The sequence below is a fragment of the Pagrus major genome, chromosome 1, assembly GCF_040436345.1.
Source record: "Pagrus major chromosome 1, Pma_NU_1.0".
NCBI lineage: Eukaryota > Metazoa > Chordata > Actinopteri > Spariformes > Sparidae > Pagrus > Pagrus major.
The window spans coordinates 12,638,782-12,662,584 of record NC_133215.1 but is presented as its reverse complement, the minus strand read 5'-3'; the positions used below and the strand labels follow the sequence as shown (position 1 = coordinate 12,662,584).

Sequence of the window (23,803 nt, the reverse complement as noted above, 5' to 3'; positions counted from 1 at the left end):
ATTCTTTGGAACAAGTGCGAAAAAGAACAGGCCATCACCCCGCTGTGTAGTTTTCTGGCATACTGAAACTCCTCACAGAGGTGATTGTGTGTCTGTGGAAGAGAAGTGAGAGAGAGAGTAGGAGGGTGGAAGGTGGGAGTGTGTACAGCGTCCATGTATTGTTTGTAAATCGCCCTATTGGCAAAAGGGACACTCGGCTCTATAGCAGCCAGTCCACCCAGGGACACAAAGTAAGGTCCGGTGGGAGGTGGGGGTAGAGTGTGAGAGGTAATTCTATATGTGCATGTATGTATGTATGGGGACAGCGTGTTAGAGCGATGGAGGCAGTGTCTATTAGAGAATGGGCGACAAGGGAGAATGAGCAGAGCAGCGAGGAAGACGAAAGGGGGAGGGAATCTTGAGAATTGAGGGGAGGCTGGAGAAGATGCCTTTTTTTTTAATGCTGGTATTGCTTTGACGGCTGTTTGGCAGAGGCGCCCAAGGCAGTGCCTGCTTGGATTTTAGCCTGTCACTTAGGACAGGGACACTAATCAGCATTGGTCCCGGTCCCTACCCCAGGAAGAGGGGGAGCACTTTCAGGCCATTATTAAAAAAAAGGGAAAAGGAGGGAGCAAGAGAGGGAGAAGAATTGCTGTGGCACAGCAGGAAATGCTAACCGCTAACCTCATTTACATGCAGGTCCAGGGAGAATGGGGGGGGAGCTTATTCCGTTTCCAATCTCCATGTTAAATGCTGGCCAGGGCAGCTGATGGGAATGAGAGGCATTGTTCACCCCATGCTGCTCTTTCCCTCCCCGTTACACCAATACCTGCCTCGCCTTTCTTCAAGGTATAAAAAAAGACATTGCCTCAGTAATTTCAATCTGCACCTGAAACCTATATGAACCTGACATGCTATGTATGCGGCTGTTTACTTTGTGCAGACTGTGTACTGCAACCCTCATAGGTCTATCTGTTCTGTCATAACCAGGTTGTGACCCGAGGCTGCCGCATTCAAAGCCATCCTTCACCCACTGAGTCTGTTCTGTGGCATAATGATTGCTATGACAACCATCACTTAAAGCCACGGGTAGGTGGAGGAGAGATGTCAGCTTCTCGTCTGCTCTTCTGATGATCTCATTTCTGGCTGGCAGGTACAACAAGGTCAAACCACTGAAACTGGCAAAGTGGCTGCTTGCTACATGCAAATGACAGAACCCGAGTTTCCAAACAATTACACTGGCCTGTCCAAATCGACACGGGGCTAAGCTCGGAGAACCACAAGGTGGGGGATAAAAAAAAAAAAAGAAAAAAAAATTCATGGGAGTCAGAGAGAATGAGATGTAGAGGGAGGGATGCCTGTCTTTGGCCAGCTATGAGCACAAAGTCTGGCTGTGCGTGCCAAATGAGGTTTTTAAACGGTTTTTCTGGGAGGATTTGTGCTAATCTAGAAAACCTTCTGGAGGAAGTGCAAATACATCTGCCGCTGACCACTCCCCTGTAGAGTACGAGGGATTAATGACATGGCAATCTGAACCAACATGGCCCCCATTCAAAACACTCGTGGGCAGTGGGAACATACGGGCAATCATGAGCTGAGCCATCTGATTGACTTCTTTTTAGAACAACTTACTACCTAAATCCATTCATTCATTTAGAGCTGCAACGATTAATCAAATCAAACACCAACAATTTTTAATAATCGATTAACTGTTTTGAGTAATTTGCGTAGGAAAAAAAAAAAGTAAAAATGATCTGATTTCAGCTTTTTAGATTTGAATATTTTCTGGTTTCTTTAGTCTTCCAAAGTCAATACATTTGGGTTGTGGAGAAAATAATACATTTGAGGACGTCATATTGTGCTTTGGGAAACACTGGCTGAAATTTTCACCATTTCGCGACATTTAAGAGACCAAACAACTAATCGATTCATTGAGAAAATAATCGACGACCATAAATAATCTTTAGTTGGAGCCCTACATTCATTATCTTACCCTGTTATTTCTCCAGATTAATTTGCAGGGTTTTCCCTAATATTATAAAGCTTGGGTGCAGCACACTAGTCATTTTGGGCAGCACCTAAACCAAATGAGTGAACAAAAACAAATTACTTTCCCAGATCTAATGGTTGTATTTGGTCTCCATTGGACTTCTTTAGCAAGTTTTGTCTTTAAGCTTTTCGGTTGTTGTCTATTTATTATCTGCTTGAGCTTTTCCAACTTTTTGTACACAGATATGGTGTTAAAAATGATATGAAATTGCTTATTTTTAAAATAGAAATAAATCAAATACATGCAGTTAAGTCTCCCACAATCCTCGAGAAAACACTGATTTATTTCTACTTATGCTTATAGTTTTTACAGGTACCATAAACTACAGGGCTCTTCACTCACAATGACATATCCAGTGATTAGCTAATCTCATTAGCATCACAAGGGCAAAATCAAGTGACCAAATACCCTTGGTAAACAATGACAGGATGAGACCCGCATCAAAGTGCGCATTTAATGCATTAAGAGAGGCTACAGCTATGTTGTGCAAGAGGGGGAGCCTCCTCCACAACACTGAATTAGTCAAGACGCTCACCTGCGTATTCAGCATCATAAATAACCTCACACGGCAGTGACAATGGCTTTCTCAGAGATGACATCACGTCAATGATTTTAACTTCTCAGGATTTTTGTCTCGCAGCCAAAACACTTCCACTCTCCTTTTAGAGATGATATATTGTTTCCCTAGAGAGCTGTCACTGCCTTATGGTCCTACTATCCTGTGTCTGTAACAGCCCCCCCTCCTTCCTTGTACTTTTAATCTCCCTATAAAACTGATCCTACAGCCCAAAAAGCTGCAGACACGCAGCTGTTAGCCCCGGCTAGTTAAAGACATTAGCCTGTGCCTTGCTCTTGACTGCCTAAATGTGCAATGTGGAAACACTTCCACACCAAGAGGAGAGAGGGGTTAGCCTGGCTAGTGCACTAAAGGCTAACTAGAGCCAGGCTGTGCTTGAGAGAGAATATCTGCATGCATGTGTGTAAGAGGCCTCCTGCCCTCCTCTACCCACACAGGAAGTGAGGTCATCTCATAGCACTGCGCTGCGCAGAGTGCATTCAACGAGGGCGACAAAGATCAACGTGTTGGCCAAAAGCCATTTTAAGCCCCCTGGCAAAATATACATACGCTGATAACCTTACACTGAATTACCACGTTTTAAAAAGTAGCTTTATGGAGAATTGATATATAATATGCAAAGCAATATGTTTGTAGGACAGTCAGAAAGCAACAAGCAAAATAGAATGCACAGCCAAAAACTATAATCATATGCCCCTTTGTGCCAAAAACGTCCCTATTTTACGTACTAGTTAAAGATGTACCACATGCTCCAAAATTTCTTCACAGCCCACAAGCGATGGTCTTTCTTCTAAGACAATTGAGGGAGTTCTTTATATCTCTACAATGTAATTTTAGTGTCTTTCTAGGAGTGAAACGTGAGACAGAGTCCAACAATAAATCACATCCCTGTTTAGAGCGGGCGTCTGGCACGACTGGCCGGCTTCAGCTCCCCAGACCACCACCTCCTCTCCACTGCTGCTGCCTCCTCCTCCTCCTCCTCCTCCTCCTCTCCTCTCATGCTCTCCATCCCTCATGCCTGTTAAAGGCTTGTCCTGCAGGGCCTGGATGCACTTGTGTGGTACAACAACAGAGAAACCGCCCAAAGCTCTTAACAGCTCTTCCTCTCCACTTCCTCCCTCCCTCCATCTCCACTGCTACCACCACCACCAGCTCCTCTCTCCCTCTCCACTCTGCTCTGTCTTTCCCAGCTGCACCGGCGAGCTGTTCCGTATGAACTGCTGCCAGCTGAAAGCCTGCTACTCCTGTGAGATTGCTATTACTCAGTGCAAGCAGGGCTCTGCGTAGCCAAAGGGCTGCTCTCCGAGCTGTAGATCTCCATGTTGTGACTTGTCAACACGGGAAAAATCGTTACCAAGGCTGAGGCACTTCCATTCCACACAGAGGGGGTCTGATTGAGACCAGGCAGACAGACAGGCAGGTACTGTACTGGAGGTATTAGGACGACTACTGTTACCTGGTTTTGTGCTGCAGAGGATTCTCTGCTTAGAGGAGGCACTTTGAAGTTATTAGATAACAAACATCTGAAGAAGAAAAAACACATTCCCACAGTGAATTTCAACTTACGCTATTGATATTAAATTAAGTAATTTGTAATCAGATGCTGAACAGGATGAATCAGAGGTTTTCTTCTGAGAGACAACATTTTAAAGTTGAACGATTCATGGAAACCAGAGATGTAGTTTGATAACGTTGTGCAGGGATCATGGGAGTTGTGGTCTTTTAACAACCACCATCTGACACCAAATCTGACAGTGATTCAGGAAGAAATGTTCTCAGACAAGGTAATTATTTGACGTATTATTTGACTTATTATCTCATCTTTCCCGCATTTCCCCAGAAGTTAAAGCAACCAAATCAAACCACTACCTTGGATAAAATTATAGATTTCTCTGGGTTTGAACATTGTTGGAAACATTTGAGATGATGTCAAGTACACAACTCAACAAAAGGTCTAGTCATTTTTAGACATTTCGATGTGAAAATGTTACTCATTAAAAGTTTTTTGATTTTATAATTTGTACTAGACTGTGGTGTACCAGAGTAACAGAAAATACTTTTTAAAGATGCCAGCAGACAACGAATGAATCACAAGCTGGAAAGAACAAGTTTTTGAATGCTTATTATCACTAGTAAATGCAGGACTGTGAAACATTTTGCTTCTTGCACTGAGAGTACCTGCTGTTAAGTATAAATGTGTTTTTTTCTGTATTATTCAGTCAAATAACATTACTGTCGCTGTGGTTTTACAGCTGTATGCCTGCACAAAAATCAACAAAATAAATGTTTTAATCGGGCAAGACAGGTCAAATAAAACACCAATCTGACCAAGCATTAAGTAGCAACTATTATCTTTGAGAATGCTGCAAACCCGTTACAGATTCAATACCCATCCCATGGACATACATATTAATGCATATAATAATATTCAAAAATCAAATAAATGTATTAAAAACAGTCAAATTATTATTTTTCTTTAAATAAAGACACTGCCTTCATTTTGTAAGTGTGCCACTTAATAACTTTGGGTGAGCTACTTTAGACTTCAGGGGCACAACTAGCCTCTTTTACATGCACATGTAAACACTTTAACAGCTCTTCTGCAGAAAACTAAATTATTAAACACTCGGGTCTCCTTCCAGTGACCTCAAACATTTTCTAATCAAGAAAATTTGTGGTTTATACGATAAGATAAGAGCAACCATTTAGGAGTGTAAAAAGTGAGCAAAATTCCACGGTGTACCAGGGTTTCAGGTGAAGGTTACACATGTTTTCGGACAAAAACATGGGTTTTAATTCTTGCCAAGGTCACATAAACTTTTTTCTGCTTGTTTGAAGAAAAAATCCAGACATTTGTTCACGTTACTTTTGAATAGATAAAAATAATTGGAAAAGGGTGAAAACTGGGAAATGGTGCTATGAAACTCATAAAAAATAAATCAAAAAAATACTTGTGTTATGGGTCAATAAGTTCACCAGTATTACTCCAACTTAACTACAACACCATGCTCACCTGTAGTAACATTTTGGAAGGATCTTTGATTATATGTCTGAATACCATACAGTGTGTGACTAACTATTTTGCCATACTCACACTGATAAACAATGGCATTCATTAATGCCTGAATGTGCAACGGGAGGCAGTCTGAGCACCATGCAGAGAAAGACTGGCACCCCAGCTTCGATACCAGACACACTTGGGTTATGCCACCACAAAGGCATGTTTGACATATCTTTTTGCAGAGGCATATCTTACACTAACTTAGGTTGAACAACATAGACAGACGTTCTGTCTTATTCATTAAAGCTCTGGCTTTGCATTATTTACTCGTGCCATCCTGTCTATATGTAAAAGATGTGCTGGGCTACCATGACTGTACCACTTTTTCCTTCCTGATACCTATTCCGACACTTGAACTTTGTTTATTGGTAAGTGTGCTTATCAGATGCCAGCACAGTTAAAAAATATTATTTTTCAAAATCTGTTTAGATTATAACTGATCTTTTAGGCCAATGCCGATACCAACACAAGGGAGGAAACAATTCAGAAAAATCAATATATTGGCTGATATACACACATTTTTTGCAATGATTCCTCAAATGTAGTTATCCCAACACTTGTGACACAGACATTTAAAAACGAGACAAGTTATTTTACAGTTTAACAATAAACTTTATTGTCTAAAATGACATCAGTGCACTGATACAATAAACTTTACAGGAAATTTAATAATCATAAATTAGCCCCAAGCATATTTTTCTGCATTATATTACTTTTTTTTTTTTAAGTGTTTTTTTTTTTTACACATATCCGTGCATATCAGACAACATATACATGGATACAGACATATCTGTGATAGGCAAATATATAGGTCGGGCTCTGATCTGTATACCACTAACCCTCTATGGATGTTAAGTTACATGAGTCGCCTGCCATTTACGGTTATTGGCTACTCATGCAGTAAAAAAATCTGTTAAGTTGCATACATGTGCATAGGACATTGCTGAGAAGTACCAGGGTCCCATTTTTAATAAATAAATGATGTGATATCGGATTGTGCATAACCTCGTGAACTTGCCTATACCCAAGCATTTGGTGTCATAACAACACTTGTCTTGACAAGCATAGCTTACATGCTAACAGGCAACAACTGGAACGCCATCAAAGCTTTTCTGTCAAGACACAGAACATACTTATTTAGTTCACTTGGTATACTGAGGCTAAAGCACTGCACAGAACAATTTGATACAAATGCACATGCTGTTATCATCCGTGCAAAAGCTACACCCTTACACATCAGTTATGAATCTTTAAATTTAGTTTCCTGACATGTACAAGAATCTTATTTTAATGAAGGTGTGACTTGCTTGGCTACTTTTGAGCTGAGAGAAAATGTCTTTATTCTTACCTAGTTCTATAGTGACACTAGAATGTACTATGTGAGATAAAAAGGGCACATAAATTCAAATGAACCAGTCAAGACAATGTGGAAGAAGTTATTTTGAGAAAACTGTGATTTCACATGTTATTCTTGGGTTACATTCAGACCCACAAAGAGCTTTGGAAAATTTTATTTTTAACGTTGTATTAACCCTGAATCTTATCACTTACATGATAAACCACCATGCTGCAAATGTGACTTGCCAATTGTCTAAAGTAGCGAATAAGGTTAACATTTGTGTACAAAAGATCCAGACCTTGAGGCTCAGCGACTTCTTTGAAACCAGGCCAATTAGACCTTACCCAACTGTTTATTCACAGTCTGTGTTTTCATTTACTCTAAAACACAAAAGACAGACTTCAGTTTGGCCGCAGAATATGAACGTTCCCTGACAGCAGGTTTCTATGGTCTCTGTAACAGCGTATGGGGAGTGAGGCATCCACCACCTTTCCCCTGCCCTTTAATTCATTTCTAAGTTAAAGCCTGTGTATCATTATTCGCTTGAGCTCCACTCGCCCGACACCACCAGAGCACCCAAGCCCCATCAACTTGGGGGGGACGTGGCGGTGGTGGTGAGGTGGGGGATTCTTGGCAGAAATTCCCCACAAATTTTATGCCAAGAGCGAAATGGAAACCTCCTCTCATTTTCCTTTCCCCTTATACCAATGTTTTCAAGCCCCAGCCCCACCAAGGTCATTATAATCATAGCAAGTGGAAGGGAGCCAGTGACCCGCCATTACAGTAAGGTAGAGAGCCACCCAGTCAGTCGGTTATTGGCTGATGAGGAGGAGCAGAAATCTGTCCATTTCAAATGAAGAAAGCCAGGGGAGAAGGGAGCAGAATACAAGCCTTCCTCCAAAAACACTTAAGGTTGTGCTCTTTATGATATGGACTCTCAGTATTTCTGACATACTCGCCTACTTCCCTTGAAAGGCTTTGAGGACAAGGATGACGACTGGTTGAGAAATAATGAAAAAAAGCTTTTTAACCCTTTTATATCATATTCACGGTAATAATGTGCACTTAATGAGTACAAACCATGCCAAAAAAATACAAAAAAATCAATTTGTTTGTATTCTTATATCAAAATCCAATCATGTTTTATTCCTATTAAACAAAAAGGATGTGTGCTTACTTACGCTTGAACCAACCAATATCAACCAATAATATCATGACATCCACCCATCAATTACTCTTCAACTTTTAGCTGCACAGAGCTAAGATTCATTAGTTGGCTAGCTAGCAACACCAATGTATGTTGGCATGCCTTCAGGTGTTCGCCACGGCAAATCTTGTTCAATTTCCAGTAAAATACCATGATTACAGGCCTGCTGGCTAGAACTTATTCACTTTCAGGAAAGTTGTACAGTGACAGCTCCAGGCATTTTTACAGTGGACTGCTTCAGCAACTACATGGAGCATACGATGGGCTTCATCTCTCTCTCCCTGACGGATTCTGCTCTCACGCTCACTTTTTAGGGTTCAAGTCAAATTCCTCCCAGCGTTGTGTCCTTCATGCCTATTCTGTTTCACTTGGAAAGGCTTCCAAATACAGGAGCTAAATACTCTCAATGCTCGTGCCTTGTTCGACCTGATGACAACATAGCCTATAATGTGTGCATTTTGGCTTACAATGTGCCAAACAATACTGAATATCAAGCCTTATTCTGACTAAACCTTTGTGTAATTTTTAAAGTCAAAGACACATACACAAAATATAAGACCTAATAATAATTTTGACTAACCTTAACTTTTAAGAGTGAGTAATAAAGCAGCAAAATTACACAAACAATAACACGCTGCAAGGTCATAAAGAATGGCAGTTTTCATTGTGGCACCAAAGGTCATGTTTACTTGTCAGAGTGAAGGCGCCATACTGTACTGTGACCTCCATAGCCGGCTTATGTACCCACAGACACACACACACAAACACAAACACACACACACACAGGCTGCGTATTCACTTTCACATGTGCACACACACACTTAAAGAATAGTCTCCTCTCACAAGCTGTGCCACAGACAATAGGACAGTGCACACTGGGCTGCACAGCCCATATATCTGGGTCTGTGCTAAGATAAAGCACCTCCAGCATTAAAGCCAGTGTATTAGCTTGGCCTTTTTCACCACAGATGAAGAGATTTGAAGCTCGATATTGTGCTTGTTGGCTGGCACACCACCAGGGTGTTGTTGGCTGAATAATGAAAACACACAGACTGACAGCGAATGGCATGAGGTGACACTTCCATTCTAGAGTGGGAAGATCCAAAACAAAGCGCAAAAAGCTTCTGACAAATTCATACTTTTCGGTGACAGTTTGTTGACTGAGGAGGGAAACAACTCCTAAATCAGAAAAAAAGGCTTTCATTTAAACCCCGGGAACACAGGCACAGCAGTGCTCCTAGTACAGTGCCTACACGGGAGTATATGATTACAGATACGTGGGTGAAGATTTTTTTGTTGCAGACCAATTACAAAGTTTAATTGAAAGGTTGACATGGGCTACCTTTGGTCTTCTTGGCCAAAAGATGGAAAATGCAGGACTTCATGTTTGACTGATCCAGACTATATAATGATGACAGCATGAAATACAGCTTTCACACAGCACCTTTTTCAAACACAAGTTGTTTATCATTAGGGAAGCTTTAGTGAACACGACCTCACTGCTGGATCTCACAATGATGTTGTCCATCATGTTCTAACATGTTACGATGATTTATAGAAAGAAATCATAATCAAACCGGTTTAACTAATTGTTTATCTTACATTTTAAACTAACAAAGCATGTCCTTAAATATTCTAATCATTATGAAGCATCTAAAAAAAATCATAGTAGTGAAAATTCAACTCCAGGGTACATTTGGATGGTAAAATAGACAATCAATTTCTATTCCTTAGGTAGGCAGCATCGCAGCAGGTGCTAAAACATGATGTTACGTCTGCTCCACAAACACATAAAATCTATTCCAATTTTGCAATATTTTGAGACTACTGACTCATATCAGAATAATATTCAAAAACTATTAATATACATGTGTCCCTGTTAACAAGGTGACATGTCATACAATCCTACACAATGAGTCACTGCAATTACCAGAGAAAAGACACTTATTTTCTTATTTAGAAGGAAAATGAACAACTTATCAAAGTATCAATGAGCTGTACTGTACTCCATACTGGATTTTTTATCAAATCATGAACAAGTTTACAAACGCCCTGGAAACATTTTCACACATATTCTTAAATTAAGTAGATGAATGTCAAGAAGGAAGAAGGGAAACTCAGGAAAGGGCAACCTGTTTCACGTGTCATAATGAAAAACTACTGCGAAAAAAAGCTTCATGATTACACTTTACCCTTTATACACTTCATAAGACACAGATTCTGGTTAGTGATGAGTAAAATAAGTTCAGTAGACGAGGTCCCTAAAAGAAGTCTCGGTATGCAGAGTGTTAGTAAAAAGACTGCAAAGGGTCACGTTCGGTTATATATCATGACCCTGTTCTGTGCGGTCCAACCATGTGGCTTACATACTCCTTATGCAGCAAATCAGGGAAGGCTCACTGTCCAAATATCCCCCTGTCACTCACACACACACGCACACACACACACACACACACAGTCAGTCACCAGTGTCACCCAGTCTCGTCCTCTATGCCTCCCAGCCAACCGCTGCAATTTCCCAAGTTCAACCCTAGGTCAAACAACTGAGCAGTAGATCAGTGAGCATTACCATTAAAAAAATAAAGAAAACATTGGCGTATACTGTGCGAAGCTGCAGGAATTTCCTCTGATGTACATTTGATTTAATGTGTCAGAGATCTTAAACTGTGACAGGTGAAGGAGCGCACCCCTGCCTTGAACCCTACATAAGAAAGCTGTATGTCAGTAAACTGAGTTAAGGAGACAACTTAAAGTGTCTTTTCTGGTCGTGGCTGGTTATGCCGAACAGCTGGCACGGTCTGACATTTAAGAAACGAAGAAGATAAGTGTCATAAGATAAATGTACCAAGCCGTCATTGATTTAAAGATGAATCACTCAGTTATTCAATACATTTGCATAGCAATGTGACTAATTGAGATGTTTGCTTACGCATGTATTGAGCAGAAATGATCAAGAGCATTACAAAAAAAAAAATGCCACTCTGGGATAATTCCTTTTAATAATGGTTGTCATTGCCCACTACCATCCAGGCAATCCTCTAGTGGCCGGAGCGTGTTATCGCAGCTTTTCATTATCTGGACTGATAAAAGGCACAATACGAACATCCAAGATACCGAGGGTCAAATGTACAAAAGTAAACCAACCTACTACCAAAATCAACTCCACGGGAATTACAGTATGCTTCTGCTGCGGCACGGTGTTATTTCAAGCAACGTAGAGGAGCGTACAACTGTCGTTTCCCTTTTTCTAACCGCGTTATTGATCGTAGTCTGTCTGCAATGAATGGCTGCAAAGGGAAGGGGGGGAAAACCCTGAACTTCAGGTGACCGACCATGGCTCTGACATAGCCTGCATGCAGACTGGGAGGGGTAGAAAAAAAAAATACATTGACTCGGGAGGGGGGGGGGAGAGAGAGAGAGAGAGAGAGAGAAGAAATCTCTCCATACTTTTTAAAGTCGACGACAAACAAGCGCGAACAAATTGGGTTCCGCGACATGGAAGCCAAACTATGAGGCGAAAGTTAGACGTTTATCGCCGAGGAAATGAAGTTGCTAGATAGCGCTATTGCTAACTAGGAACACTGGGGTATGGGTAGCCAGACTCTGGCTTGTCTGATCCGACTGACCCTTCATTTTATTGCGGCCAGACTCCCAGATCCTCCCCTTTCTACCCGAAAAGCGACCAAGCGAGAGGCGAGCACATTACCGAAAACGCTCGGTCGTTGTTCCTCGCACACAACCCGACACATATGCCCACTGACCGCAACCTTTAACGGAATCGGACCTTTTATCGATTATACTCTTTTAATAAAGCCACGTATCGTTTATCCACTCACTGCCTGGCTAACGTTACCCATCGCCAACAACATGGCTGCCTCGCTCGGACCTAAAAAGGGAGAAATAACCTACGCCGAGTCTTTTGTCTGTTTCACCTCTTTAACCCTAAACTACTGCGCAAAACACACGGAGAGCCGCTAAAATGGAACAAATCGAGTGAACGACTTACGTGAAGGCAGGCGCTTGGGTTGCTCCTGCTTCCTCCTTGGCATTTTCCCCCGTTTTTAATCACATTCTCGTCCTTGTTTAGGGATAAGAAGAAAAAAGGTTTTTCCCATTGAGACTGGAGGCGCCAGTGATGGCAGGGACTTGGTCGTGCACCTGGCTTTGCTCGGTTTAAAGTGTATTGTTGGGGAATGGGAACACAGGCGGAGGAGGTGCCGCTGTTGTTGTTGCCGTGTCTTGACTATGGCTGCTCTCGGTGCAAGTGTGTCTCCGAGCCCCTAACTAACACTAATGCAGGGATCAAAGGGCAGCAACAGCAGAGCAGACACACACACGCGCGCGCACGCACACTCACACACTCACTCACTCTCTCTCTCTCACACACACACACATACACGCGCGCGCTCTATCTCTCTCTCTCTCCCTCTCTCTCTCACACACACACACACTCACACACGCGCTCACGCACACGCTCTCTTGCGCGCACGCACACACTCGAGGAGCTCGCCCCCGAGAGCGGCGTACGGACAAGGTGCCCCCAAGCTTTCAGGGTGTATTGCTGGAAAGAAAATGTATTTGAAAAAAAAAAAAAAAAAAGCAAAGAGTATAATTCAGCAGAGGGGGCCATATTGATGGAGTCGAATTACGGGAATCTATTTAATTTCCCTGCAAAAAAAATAAAATAAAATAATAGTAATATAACAGTGAGTGACGATGGTAATTTATGCGAATGATGCAAACGTGAATGTCCATTTAGACGCCATGAAATGCGTAAAGCAGAGGCGCGTTGGAGCATAGATTTTTACATGCTATGACCAAATCTTCATTGTAATTAAAATGAAATATAACATTTGCAACATGGTAAAAATTAAATGTAGAAAAGGCTTTTCTTGACTAAAACACTTGATTTTGCAAATGTATGCATTGAATCTATCCTGCTATGCATCTGTAATAGTAATAACACTTTGGTAAATGTTTTAATAGTAATATAGTGCATTTATATGCTCAAAAGAGAAAGACATTTCAAGCCTCTCCTCTGAAAAGTTTCTCCCAGGCTTCCATTTCACCATCATTTATAAACTGTACAAGAGTTGCATAAAGAAAAGCAGCACCTGAAAGCTGCAGTTTGAACTTAAGCTTAGTTAATAAGAGGAAACATCCACATGACCAAACATCCTTTATTTAAATCTGGCTTATTTCTGCCACCACCCCTTCTACCTCTGTTCCCCATACACGGGCTTCATACATGTCAGGCAGCTAATTTAAAAACTGCCTGCTGAGTTTTACCTAAAATTTGTCTATTAAAAGAACAGCAGAAAAAGAAAGGTGCATTGTGTGGGAACCAGAATGAAATCAGGTGGAGGTTTTTAACAGGTGTCAGTGTCAGAAAAATGTCCAACAATTATCCAACCCAATGTAGTCATCTCCTCATCAAAGTTGAGAGACCAGAACTGGCCAGAGCTGAATCCTCCTCCCTCTCAGCTGGGTGTTGGGGCTTTTTCACAGCGCAGGCTGTCCCCCACTCCCTGCTGTTGGACTCCTCCAGGCTGCGTTCTGTTGGCCTGCCGCGTTCTTTCACACCTCGGCCGTGTGTGAGGAGAGCTGTGTCTTCATCCCTCCATCCTTCCATCCTCCAGTCCTCCTCCTGCCATGCCTTCCACCCACCCCCAGCGGAGGCGCAGGAGGCTCGTTACCGTGGCAATTAGTGAAAAGCCCAAATTAGCCCTCTTGGCTGTCCACAGGTGACAAAGACACTTTGCATTTCTGCTAATTAGGAAACAGAACAACATGATTAAATGGGGCCTATCAGGAGGAGAGTGGACAAACATGTTCCACAAATAGAAAAGAGTTATATATTATTGCATCTCCTGCATGAAACGATTAAGACATCCCATTAGGTTTTTCATTTGTGGAGGGGATAATGTGGGGATGCAATGCTGAATGTTATAATGGTTTATGTTGCAATTTTAATAGACTGTGTGGAGACAGCTGTGTTCCTACCTGCACATGCGGATGGACAAGCACTCTGTCCAAAGAGTGAATGACCTTCTATGAGGAAAAGTTAAATTCTTTTTGGTGTCTGTATTTTCTCCACATTGTCTGTATTTTATTTTTTTTGTGGACAGTACAAAATATGCATATGGCAAGACCTCTAGACGATTTCTCGAACTACCTCAGGGAAAACGACTCTGTTTAAGCACTCAGACACCTAAAGTTCTGCTGGTAAAATATTCAACTTTGACAAAGAGTTTGTACTACATATATGTGATTTTATGCCAGAGCACTTGATAGAAATAAGTTGTAAAAGACGGAAAAGGTGACTTTGAGGGCATACGCAGACATTTGGTTCAGAGCAGCTACCTTGGTTTAAAATGCAATGCAAACAATGCAGCTCTGGTTTGCATGTCTTGATGAAACCACAGATGAATGCCTTTAGATTTCTTAGTCATGTTTGATCCTTTTGACAGTAATGAATGAGCAAACTGAATTTACGGTCTTATTCCAGACTTAAATCAGTGTAGACGTTCAAATCTTTCGCCTCCGGTGCCATCATGTCCACTAAACTTTTTCCACAACAGAATAATCACCTACATTATAGCCTAGTATTGTTTGTCCTGGTGGTGTTTTTGTTCCTAGTTCACTTTGGTCACCGTGGGGAGGTCACAGCCTGTTCTCTGACCCCAACAATGCCAGGCAGCTGAGGTAATGCTGGCACCAGTACAGTCTGCTGATAGTAGCTATGGCAACACTGACATGACCTCACTCAGGGTTGAACCTAAAGGTCATTCCCCATTGCTCCAGCTATATTACCAGTGACAGCTCTCAAATTTCCCAGCTGGAACGCACACTGTACATTATACATTAATGGGAGCAGGCTAACACACACACACACAAACAAACACACAATAAGCACTGTGTATTCTAGTTTTCTAACGAAGTGAAGAATATATTTGAGGTCAATAAGAATTGTTTTTTCTCACCTACCAATAACTGGTGCAGGATTCCTGCTTTGAAAACAGCTCATACCGTCAGCTGGCATTATTACTACTTATTAAAATGGTTCCCTATAGTGGCACAACAGTTAGAGGGGGCTAAATGAGTTTCAGGTGCTTCAGTGGAGGATGGAGCAGACTGGAGAGAAATGAGCTAACTTGCTCATGTGCCTTGGGGGCAAACTGAACATCCTCCAGCTTCTTCTCCTGCTCTCTGCCTCTTTTTTCTCCCTCTCCTCTATCCTCCCAGGCCCTGTCCTGTGCGGGCAACGCTGCTTGGGCTAACGTTAGGCTCGGCCAGTCAGATGTTGCCCTGGGGTAAACAGAAACATCTGTCCCCTGCCCAGCCGTGACTGTCGCTGAGTGATAAATCCTGGGGTGGCTTGTGCCAGCGCTGTCCGGCGTGCCACCTGTCCCCCTCCTACACAATATCCCCAACCCAACCCCTGCGCATACACGCGCACACTTCACCCTATTTGCACTCGTCCGCCTTCATCCTGACAGTGTGACAGAAGCAGGTGGTTCACTCCCTTTTTGCCCTCTGGCCTTCTATGCTCTCGTCCTCGGTTGGCACATTTATGCAGGGAGCGAGAAGGGTTGTCGCCTCTAGCAAATACCAGCGGAGAGATCCCTGTACCAGGTTATTCAGCGGTGGTGGTCCTCGGGAGCTCAAAAGCCTATAGCAGTCGTTTCCTTTAATCAGGCATAAAGTCTGCAGATCAGATAAACTAAGTTTCACAAAGGTCAACAAAATGCTCAGTGAAAAAAAGAGATTTCAGAAGAAATGCCCTGCTTTTAACTTGTTTATGATTTTTTTTATCCTACAACCCATCTGACCTTCTTGTAAATTCAGCTGTCAGAGAAAAGCATGCACACATAATGTGTATTAATTCATACTTTCTCCCGTCTTACTCTCCCGCTTCCACTTCCTCTCTCTGCTCCTCTACTTTTACTAGTGCGACAGAGGCAGGTGGCCAACTTCCTGCCCTTTGACCTTCAACAGTTTCCCCTGCAGTAAGGAGACAGTGCAAACACACACACACACACTTCCACACACACACACACATACACAGAGGAGGAGCCTAGGTTGCCCTGGGTGAACTGGGGCAGAGGTCTTGCAAAAAGGCCCTGGAGGGAAGCGAAGGTCCTGCGACTCGGGGACAAGAGTTATTTTAGCAGTGCCAAACCTGACAGGCTGAATGATCATCCCCGCGGTGCCAACACATCAGTGAATATGCACATCAGAGAGAAAGAGAGACGTACAGTATGAAATACAAAAGCTGACTAAAAACTGAGAGGCTGATCAGTGACACGCCCATCGCGAGCACAGTTCTAAAAACAATGTGCTCTTTTATCATTTCAAGCAGTTTTCATCCAGTACATTTTTTCACATAAACTCAAAAAGCAGTAGGACAGTAACACTGCCACCTGTCTATAAATCACTTTTTTATTCCAGAGGCTGGGTGAGCAAAAATAATTACAAAAAGTGTTATGAACAGCTATTCATTTGACCACCTCTCTGCCCTTGGCTACTTGACTATCTTTTTTCTTTACAATATGTTTGAATTTATCTTGCAAAAGGCCAGTGATAAATTCTTTTTTACCATTTAAGATGATATCAAATGAAAGAGCAGACCAGCGCTCGAACGTGTGCTCTTTTGAGCTGTACTTCAGCCTTGTGCACGTCTCTGTGTGTATGATTTGCATGTTTGTTTTATGCCTCTATGTGTGTGTAAGAGGACCCCTGCTGATTAATGTCACTTCATATTGTAATGGAGCGTGCTGAACATGTTCTGATATCTGTAATGTGTTACCAGTCTCAGCTTGATTTTACTGCCATGGTCTAATAGGATATTGCCACGATCACAATTTGGATTAACTTCCATATCGCTGCTGTTAAACCGAGTGAGGTTTGTATGTGTGCGCACACAAATGATAGAGGAGTGGGGATGTCTATCAGGGTGGGCTGCTCTGGTCGATTAATTTCACATTCACCACCTCCTTCATAATGTATCTCTTCTATTTGTCACCACCATAGTTTTCATTATGAACAGTTACAGCTGCTGTTTTTCCCTCTCATTGATGCTGCAACGAGGGAGGAAACATTTTTGACCCTTTGTAAAATAAGACACTGCTGTTTGAATTTGCTACGGGGGATACTGTACCGACAAGTGCTTTCTTTTATGATTGGCTTGCCTCGCGCGCACACATACACACAAATACACACACACACAGGTATAACGAACCCTAGTAAAGAGGTCTGGCATGCTTTTGTACGAACATTTTTTTGTCAGCAGGGAGCAGGGAACTCTATGCAGAGGAGGCTGCCCTTGCTCTGTGAGTCCTTTGTCTCCCCGCATCCCCAAGCTCCACCTCTCTCTCCGCCAGCCCTCCAATGGGAGAGCCTTCAGGTGTTGACCTTATCGGGTGGAGGTCAAAGCCAGGTCAGGGATCTGTTGCTAGGCTACCATCAGATAAGTGGCTAGGGTAGGCAGCAGTGGGTAGCTCTGTCATTCAGGGCTTGTCATGTAATCTTGTTCATTTGCAGACAATTGTCTGGACGTCAGAAAGGCTATCTGGCCCATACTGTTGTAATGAAACACATTAAAATATTAAAACCGGCCATGCTGAGCATTGGCAGCTCCACTTGGCACATGTCTTTTTTTTACAGTCATGCCAACTGTCAGGCAGTAACATGAGCCCCTTAAATACGCTTGTGTGGTTGGCTGTGTCGAAATTTCAGAGTTGTAGAGGATAGAGGGGTATTCATTTGGGGTTTTTTCTTTTTAATTTTGTCCTGCATCATTTGATTTATTTGACAAAATAGAGCTCTTTAAATATGCATCAGATTACCACGATGTGATTCAACAGTTACACATGGTCATTAATGCAACCTAACAAGACAATGTTATCTGTGTCTGTAAGCATTTTTGTAAGTCATTGCTAATTTATGTATAACATAACTTAATTACATTCAAAAATGTGTAAGCAAATGTAATTAACATTTTAATAAAATCAATACAACCTTGTGATAAAAGTATAAAAGTGCACTATGTAGTTTTGGGAAAGAAATTCAAACTAAGAAAGGTAATACTTATAATATTAATTAGGTAATAATACAAGCTCAGAAATATAATTTTTTTGTTTGATATATTTCCATAACTGTATAAAGAAGCTGTCCTCAAAAGAGAATAAGGTCCCAAGAACAGCATTTGAAGATAGATATGTGGCTATTTAGAAGGTCCTGCAAATATAAACCAGGTAAAACTGTATGAAATTGTGTTCTGTGTCCTTTGTTTAAGATTTCTTCCCCAAAACTACATGGTGCACCATTAATTTCATCAAAATGATTTATATAACCAGCGCTAAAAAACTTCATATATCGATTGGGAAAGAACAATTTTATACTATTATCCATCTGCATGTATTTTTCCTGCAAATACTGTACATAAATAAATAGATGAATTCATTCATGACTCATTTAGGGGTACAGGTGGGAAGGCATCTTGTTGTTTGCTAACCTACAACCTTTAAATAGAGTACAAAGAGTGCTACAGCAGTCTGTTTGAAGAGGGAGGGGGGAGGTGGGGAGGAAGGGAGGGAGGGAACGAGGGAGAAAGAAACAGAGAAAAAGAGAGAGATAGTTGTTGCATCTTCACACAAACATGGTCTGTTCTCCCACTCTGCCATTCCACCACCTGGACCGAGCTATGTGGGAGACTGCGCCACACAGTGATGAACGACACCAAACAGGACAATTTCTGTTCACACTGTGGGTCATATGGAGTAAGACGGCTTGACACAGCATCTGTGTCATATCACAGGTTCCTCTTTGGTGACACCTGCATTTTGTCAATGTCACCCGCTCGGCCGTTCAGGTTAACCGCCAGGGCTGGGAGGAAGTGGCCTTCGGAGGGAGTGTGAGGAGCAAGACCTCAGACAGTTAGACATAAAGAGACCTAGATAAGGCACGTGGCAATTTATCCATGCCAGTCCTTGTACTGTAGCTCCAACATGGGATCTCGTCTGTTAGATTGGCGCATTGTGAAAAGAGGTTCTCAGTGTCTGGGCGCTTGCCAGCTGACATTCCACGGAGACAAATTGAGAGAGAGGCTCCGGCAGATTTATCGGGCCATTGGCTCGCCTCAGGAATTCTCTTGTAACATGGCACTCCTGTGAAAGGGATAAAGAAATTAGTGTAAAACAGCCCCCCACGCCCCCTCTCCCACAGCACCCGTTTGGATATCGACTTGTAACCCCCCCCCCCCCCCCCCCCCCCCAGCACACACACACATACACACTTCCTTATTTTATATAAATGTGGATGAATACAAGATGGATGGGTCTGTGCTTCAGTCCTCTTATTTCGATGAATATTCAAGAGGGTGGGCAAGAGAACGGTGCTGTATTCTGGCTGTTGAGTCACAGGTCCTCAGTGGCAGGAAGCACTGCTGGTCAAATGACAGAGAGAGAGAGAGGGAGAGAGAGACATGGCGGAGAGAGAGAGATATGCGTGTGTGTGGGATTTGAAAGGAACTGCTCCTGGCTGTCTTGGATATTTATTCCTTTCTAAAGCAATGAGGTGTTTGGAGAAAGAAGCCAGTTATGTTCCTAATGCTACAGTGAGAACAGGGAGCATTCTTTTGCACTTGGCCTTACAGACTCTCAGTCTGTGAATGTGAAAGCACGTCTCCGCCTCTGACCTGTTGGTGATCAATAGAGAAATTTGATTGACTTTTTCCAAACTGTCTGGAAAACAAGATCATCCGAATACGCTGTGTGTGTTGGTTCTTAAATATTCAAACCATACATTATCGACGTCATAACCTAATGAGGATTAATTATTAATTACAGCTATAGGCATCCCTGCTGGAGATTCACTTCCTGGTTTTGCATACAATAGAGCCCTAATGCCATCCTCCATATCATCTGTCAGCTTCTAGAGGTTATCTGCCAAGTTGATGAACAGAGAGATTGGCTATGAAACACAAGGTGTGACAGTATTGCAATATGTTATAGTATGCAGGCAGAGCTCATCAGGAAAGAGAGGACGAGCGGCTTTGTTCCAAATGTCACGATGCATATTTATGGGCGCGCTGGAGTGGCCCCTTGTATAAGCACCATTCACCATCTATCAAGCAAAACCACTACAGTGTCTCTTTGACAACTTGGTAGGATAGTGTTGTGTGACTGACAAAGTGATCAAACTGGGCGATCTGCTCATTGCTCGAGCCAAATTTTCCTGTGAAATTGACTGTCATTTTGACAGTCAAGACAATAAAGCATGCTGAGGTTAACAAAGTATAATTATTAGTTACCGTGCACATAATTATTTTTTATGACAGGATGCTTCTAGGCAAACTTCTCCGCACAAGCTTGTCATATTGTTTGAAAGATAAGTTTATTTTAAGGATTGTTTCATGCTCTTTTTTTCTTCCCTAATGTGACAAAAAGGAACACTGGATGTGGAGCTTTAAAATACATCCCCTCTTTGCCTCAGATTGAGATGTCGAAGGGAAGTGAGAGAGGATAAGGTGACATGGGAGGGTGTCAGACAGAAAGACAGACAGACAGCCAGATACAAGCAGAGCCCTCAGCATAAGCTCCACTGAGCTCCCTTTCCACTAAGGAGGATCTCAGGAGAGTTGTGTGCTGGCTGGCTGCGCCTGGGCCATATAGCACAGGATGGGCAGTCTGACTGTCTGTCTGCGGTGCCACTCCTTGGGGAAAGAACATGGCTCCAGGGCTGTAGCTGATTTGAGATGGTCCCAGGACTAACCCCTGGGGGACACCAACCAGGCAGAATTGCTTCTCTGAACCTCTCTTTTTAGGCTTTTGCAAGCAGTGGGGCTTGGCGGCTGTGGAGAGACGGTACAAGAGGAGTGCTTTCATCTTGACTGTGAGCAGCTCAGTGGATTTCCTTCAAATTACAGGGAGTGATTACATCCCACCTCGTTTTCCCCGTGCCACCCCCTTCTCTCAGCATGGGGCCCCCAGGCAACCAACCGCTGTCAACTGTCAGTGCTCACAGCTGAGTCATTAAGTGGAAGTTGAGCGATGTGTCATTGGAAAGGAAATAATAAGGAGCAAAACCCAAAGCACAGGGACACCCGTTGCAGCTTATGGGTATTTTACCAGTGGTTATGAATTTTTATTCTTTATTGTACAGTTACAGGCTATGACGAAGGGATTCAGAGCTCTTATAGGGGATGTATAGAGGATGGATGTGGAGGTCTGACCACCTGTTTGGTGAGCTGTACAGTTAAATGAAGAGAGGGCAGGCATGGAAGGACACACAAGAGCGTCGAACAAGTCTGCCGTTTAAAATAACCCTCAATGCTACAAAGGCAACAGATCCCAGCATCAAGCCATGCAGCTGAGGTTTCCTAGTCCCTTTGATGGAAGAAAGGTTTCCCATCACTTCCGAGCTATTACCTCCATACAGTTAGGGATTACACAGAAGCAGGAACAGGGACACTCTGTCAACCAATCTGTTTTTTATTTGAAAACTCCCCGAAGCTTTTCCATTATCTTCTCCATATCAAGGCTGACCTGAAGAGAAAACCTGGCTTGGAAGGGTCAATGCAGTCTAGACTTTCTCCTCATCCTGCACAGCCACGACCCCCACCTACACCCCCATCCTGCATATTGCTTTAGTATACAAGAGGGATGCGCCCCCCCTCCTTATTCCCACTCACCTCCAGCCCCTGCCTCCTTTGGTCCAGTCCCCTATTTCCCACCTACAATAGCATCGCCTGTCACCATAATCTTTCTATTTCACTAGACCGCCCCTCGGGGTTAAGGGGTCTGGAGATGGAGACAGGATTTGTCACTCAATTGACAGCACTGCTGTTGTGGTTTCTGGCTGACCACTCTTATAGTCGATGGTCAGAGCATTTTTGATGAAAAGTCACTCACGATTTGGCTAGACATCGATTTTTACGATGTTTTTTGAACAATGTTTAAGAAATGTGGCCTTATACAGCTGATGAGCAGAAGATTGACTGACTGACTGAAGGAAAGGAGTTAAAAATAACTGATTATTCATATTCATATTATTAATTATGTAATTCAGGAGAAATGAATTATAGGACAGGTATTAATTACAATGATGCTGCGAATAAGCCAAATGTTTACACTGATATTATCGCTGCTATTAATACCACTACTGCTGCTTCTGCAACCTAAAAATACCACTACCACCACCACTACTAATACTTCTACTACTACTACTACCACTAGGACGACTACCAATCACAAAAATATGTTGTTGGTTATTATGTACAAGCTGTGAACACAACACTGATGTATTATCAGCTTTTACATAAATTGATATGGCAGGGCTCCAGACTAACATTTTACACTGGTTGCACTGGTGTGCCTTTTTTAATTTAGGTGCACCCAGTAAAACATTTTAATTTTGTGAATTTCTTCACAAATTATGTAAATGATTGTAAACAAGATGATTTTCTTCAAAGGCAATTGTTTACACACCCATTTTCTGTTTCTTTAAAATATTTTTATAGGTAAAATTTTTTTAATCTGACCTGCTGAATATCAGGTCTTTATATATTACTTGGTGCGACCAATGAACATTTTTAGACAGATGTTTGGATGGATGTGCGACAAAAATAGTCGCATGCTGGAGCCCTGTATGGTGTAACTTATTCATTCATTTTGAGCTGTGTTTCTGGCCAACTGATTAATCTAAGTCAAGTCAGATTTAGGCAGTCACTTACTTCGTCAGCTATTTTTCATGCTGGGCAGGTGGTGTATAGTGGAATTTCTAAAAACAATAGAAACTGTGAGGCTGAATCAACCCAGTAAAGTAAACTAAAACAATGAGCTGAAAGATACTAAAATGCTCTGTAAAGATGAGGGGAACTGCAGAGTCAGATAATAATTATCTGTGAGTTTGTCACCAAGAAACCCCAAACATTAGGTACATTTTTAGTGGAGCAGATTTAAACTATGAATGAAAGTAAAAACAACAAAAAGAAACAATACAAAATAATAATACATTAAGAAGAACCTGGAATCAAAACAGGAAAATCTACATCTTAGACACCTGCAAAATTGTGATATCTAAGACTGAGTGTGACAAACTTTTCCAGTGAGGTTGTAAACTGGCCTTCAGAGGACATACATTTGTATATAAGAAAATTAGCCTAATTACCAATGATAACCATAAATGATTTGTTTCAATACTGATTCTCATCCATCAGATTGACCTCGAAGCAAAAACAAAGCCTTTAATGTATTCACAGGAATGTAAAAAAGCTTTGGCATTTTAGAGGTGTACACCTACGCACTTTAATTCTAAATAATGTATAAGCTGCAGAATGTGTGGCCACCATTGACATGTAATCCGTGGGATGTGATGGTTGACGATGATTTTAGACCACAGTGTCAGTGTTTACAATTAACCTCTATTTCAGCTGAGTTGTTATCGTTGAATTTTCTGCAGGTTACCAGGAAGAGACACTTACCTCAGGGCCTTTGGATACTACGATTTGTCCGTGATTGCTCAGTTCAAGTTCTCATTGCCTGCCTCGCCAAGCAGCATATTAAAACATCTGCAACAAATGCCAAGGA

At 42.2% G+C, this 23,803-nt stretch overlaps 1 protein-coding gene across 2 annotated transcripts in view; it reads right to left on the bottom strand.

Moving 5' to 3' along the window:
• The window catches only part of znf827 (zinc finger protein 827), a 74,889-nt gene extending 62,408 nt beyond the window's left edge, over positions 1–12,481 (bottom strand). For both annotated transcript variants that reach the window (XM_073465303.1, XM_073465295.1), the window contains exon 1: positions 12,220–12,481. In XM_073465303.1, coding sequence (XP_073321404.1) covers positions 12,220–12,262 — 43 coding nt within the window. In that variant the 5' untranslated portion in view covers positions 12,263–12,481. The remainder of the gene's footprint in view (positions 1–12,219) is intronic.
• Between the last annotated feature and the right edge of the window lie 11,322 nt (positions 12,482–23,803).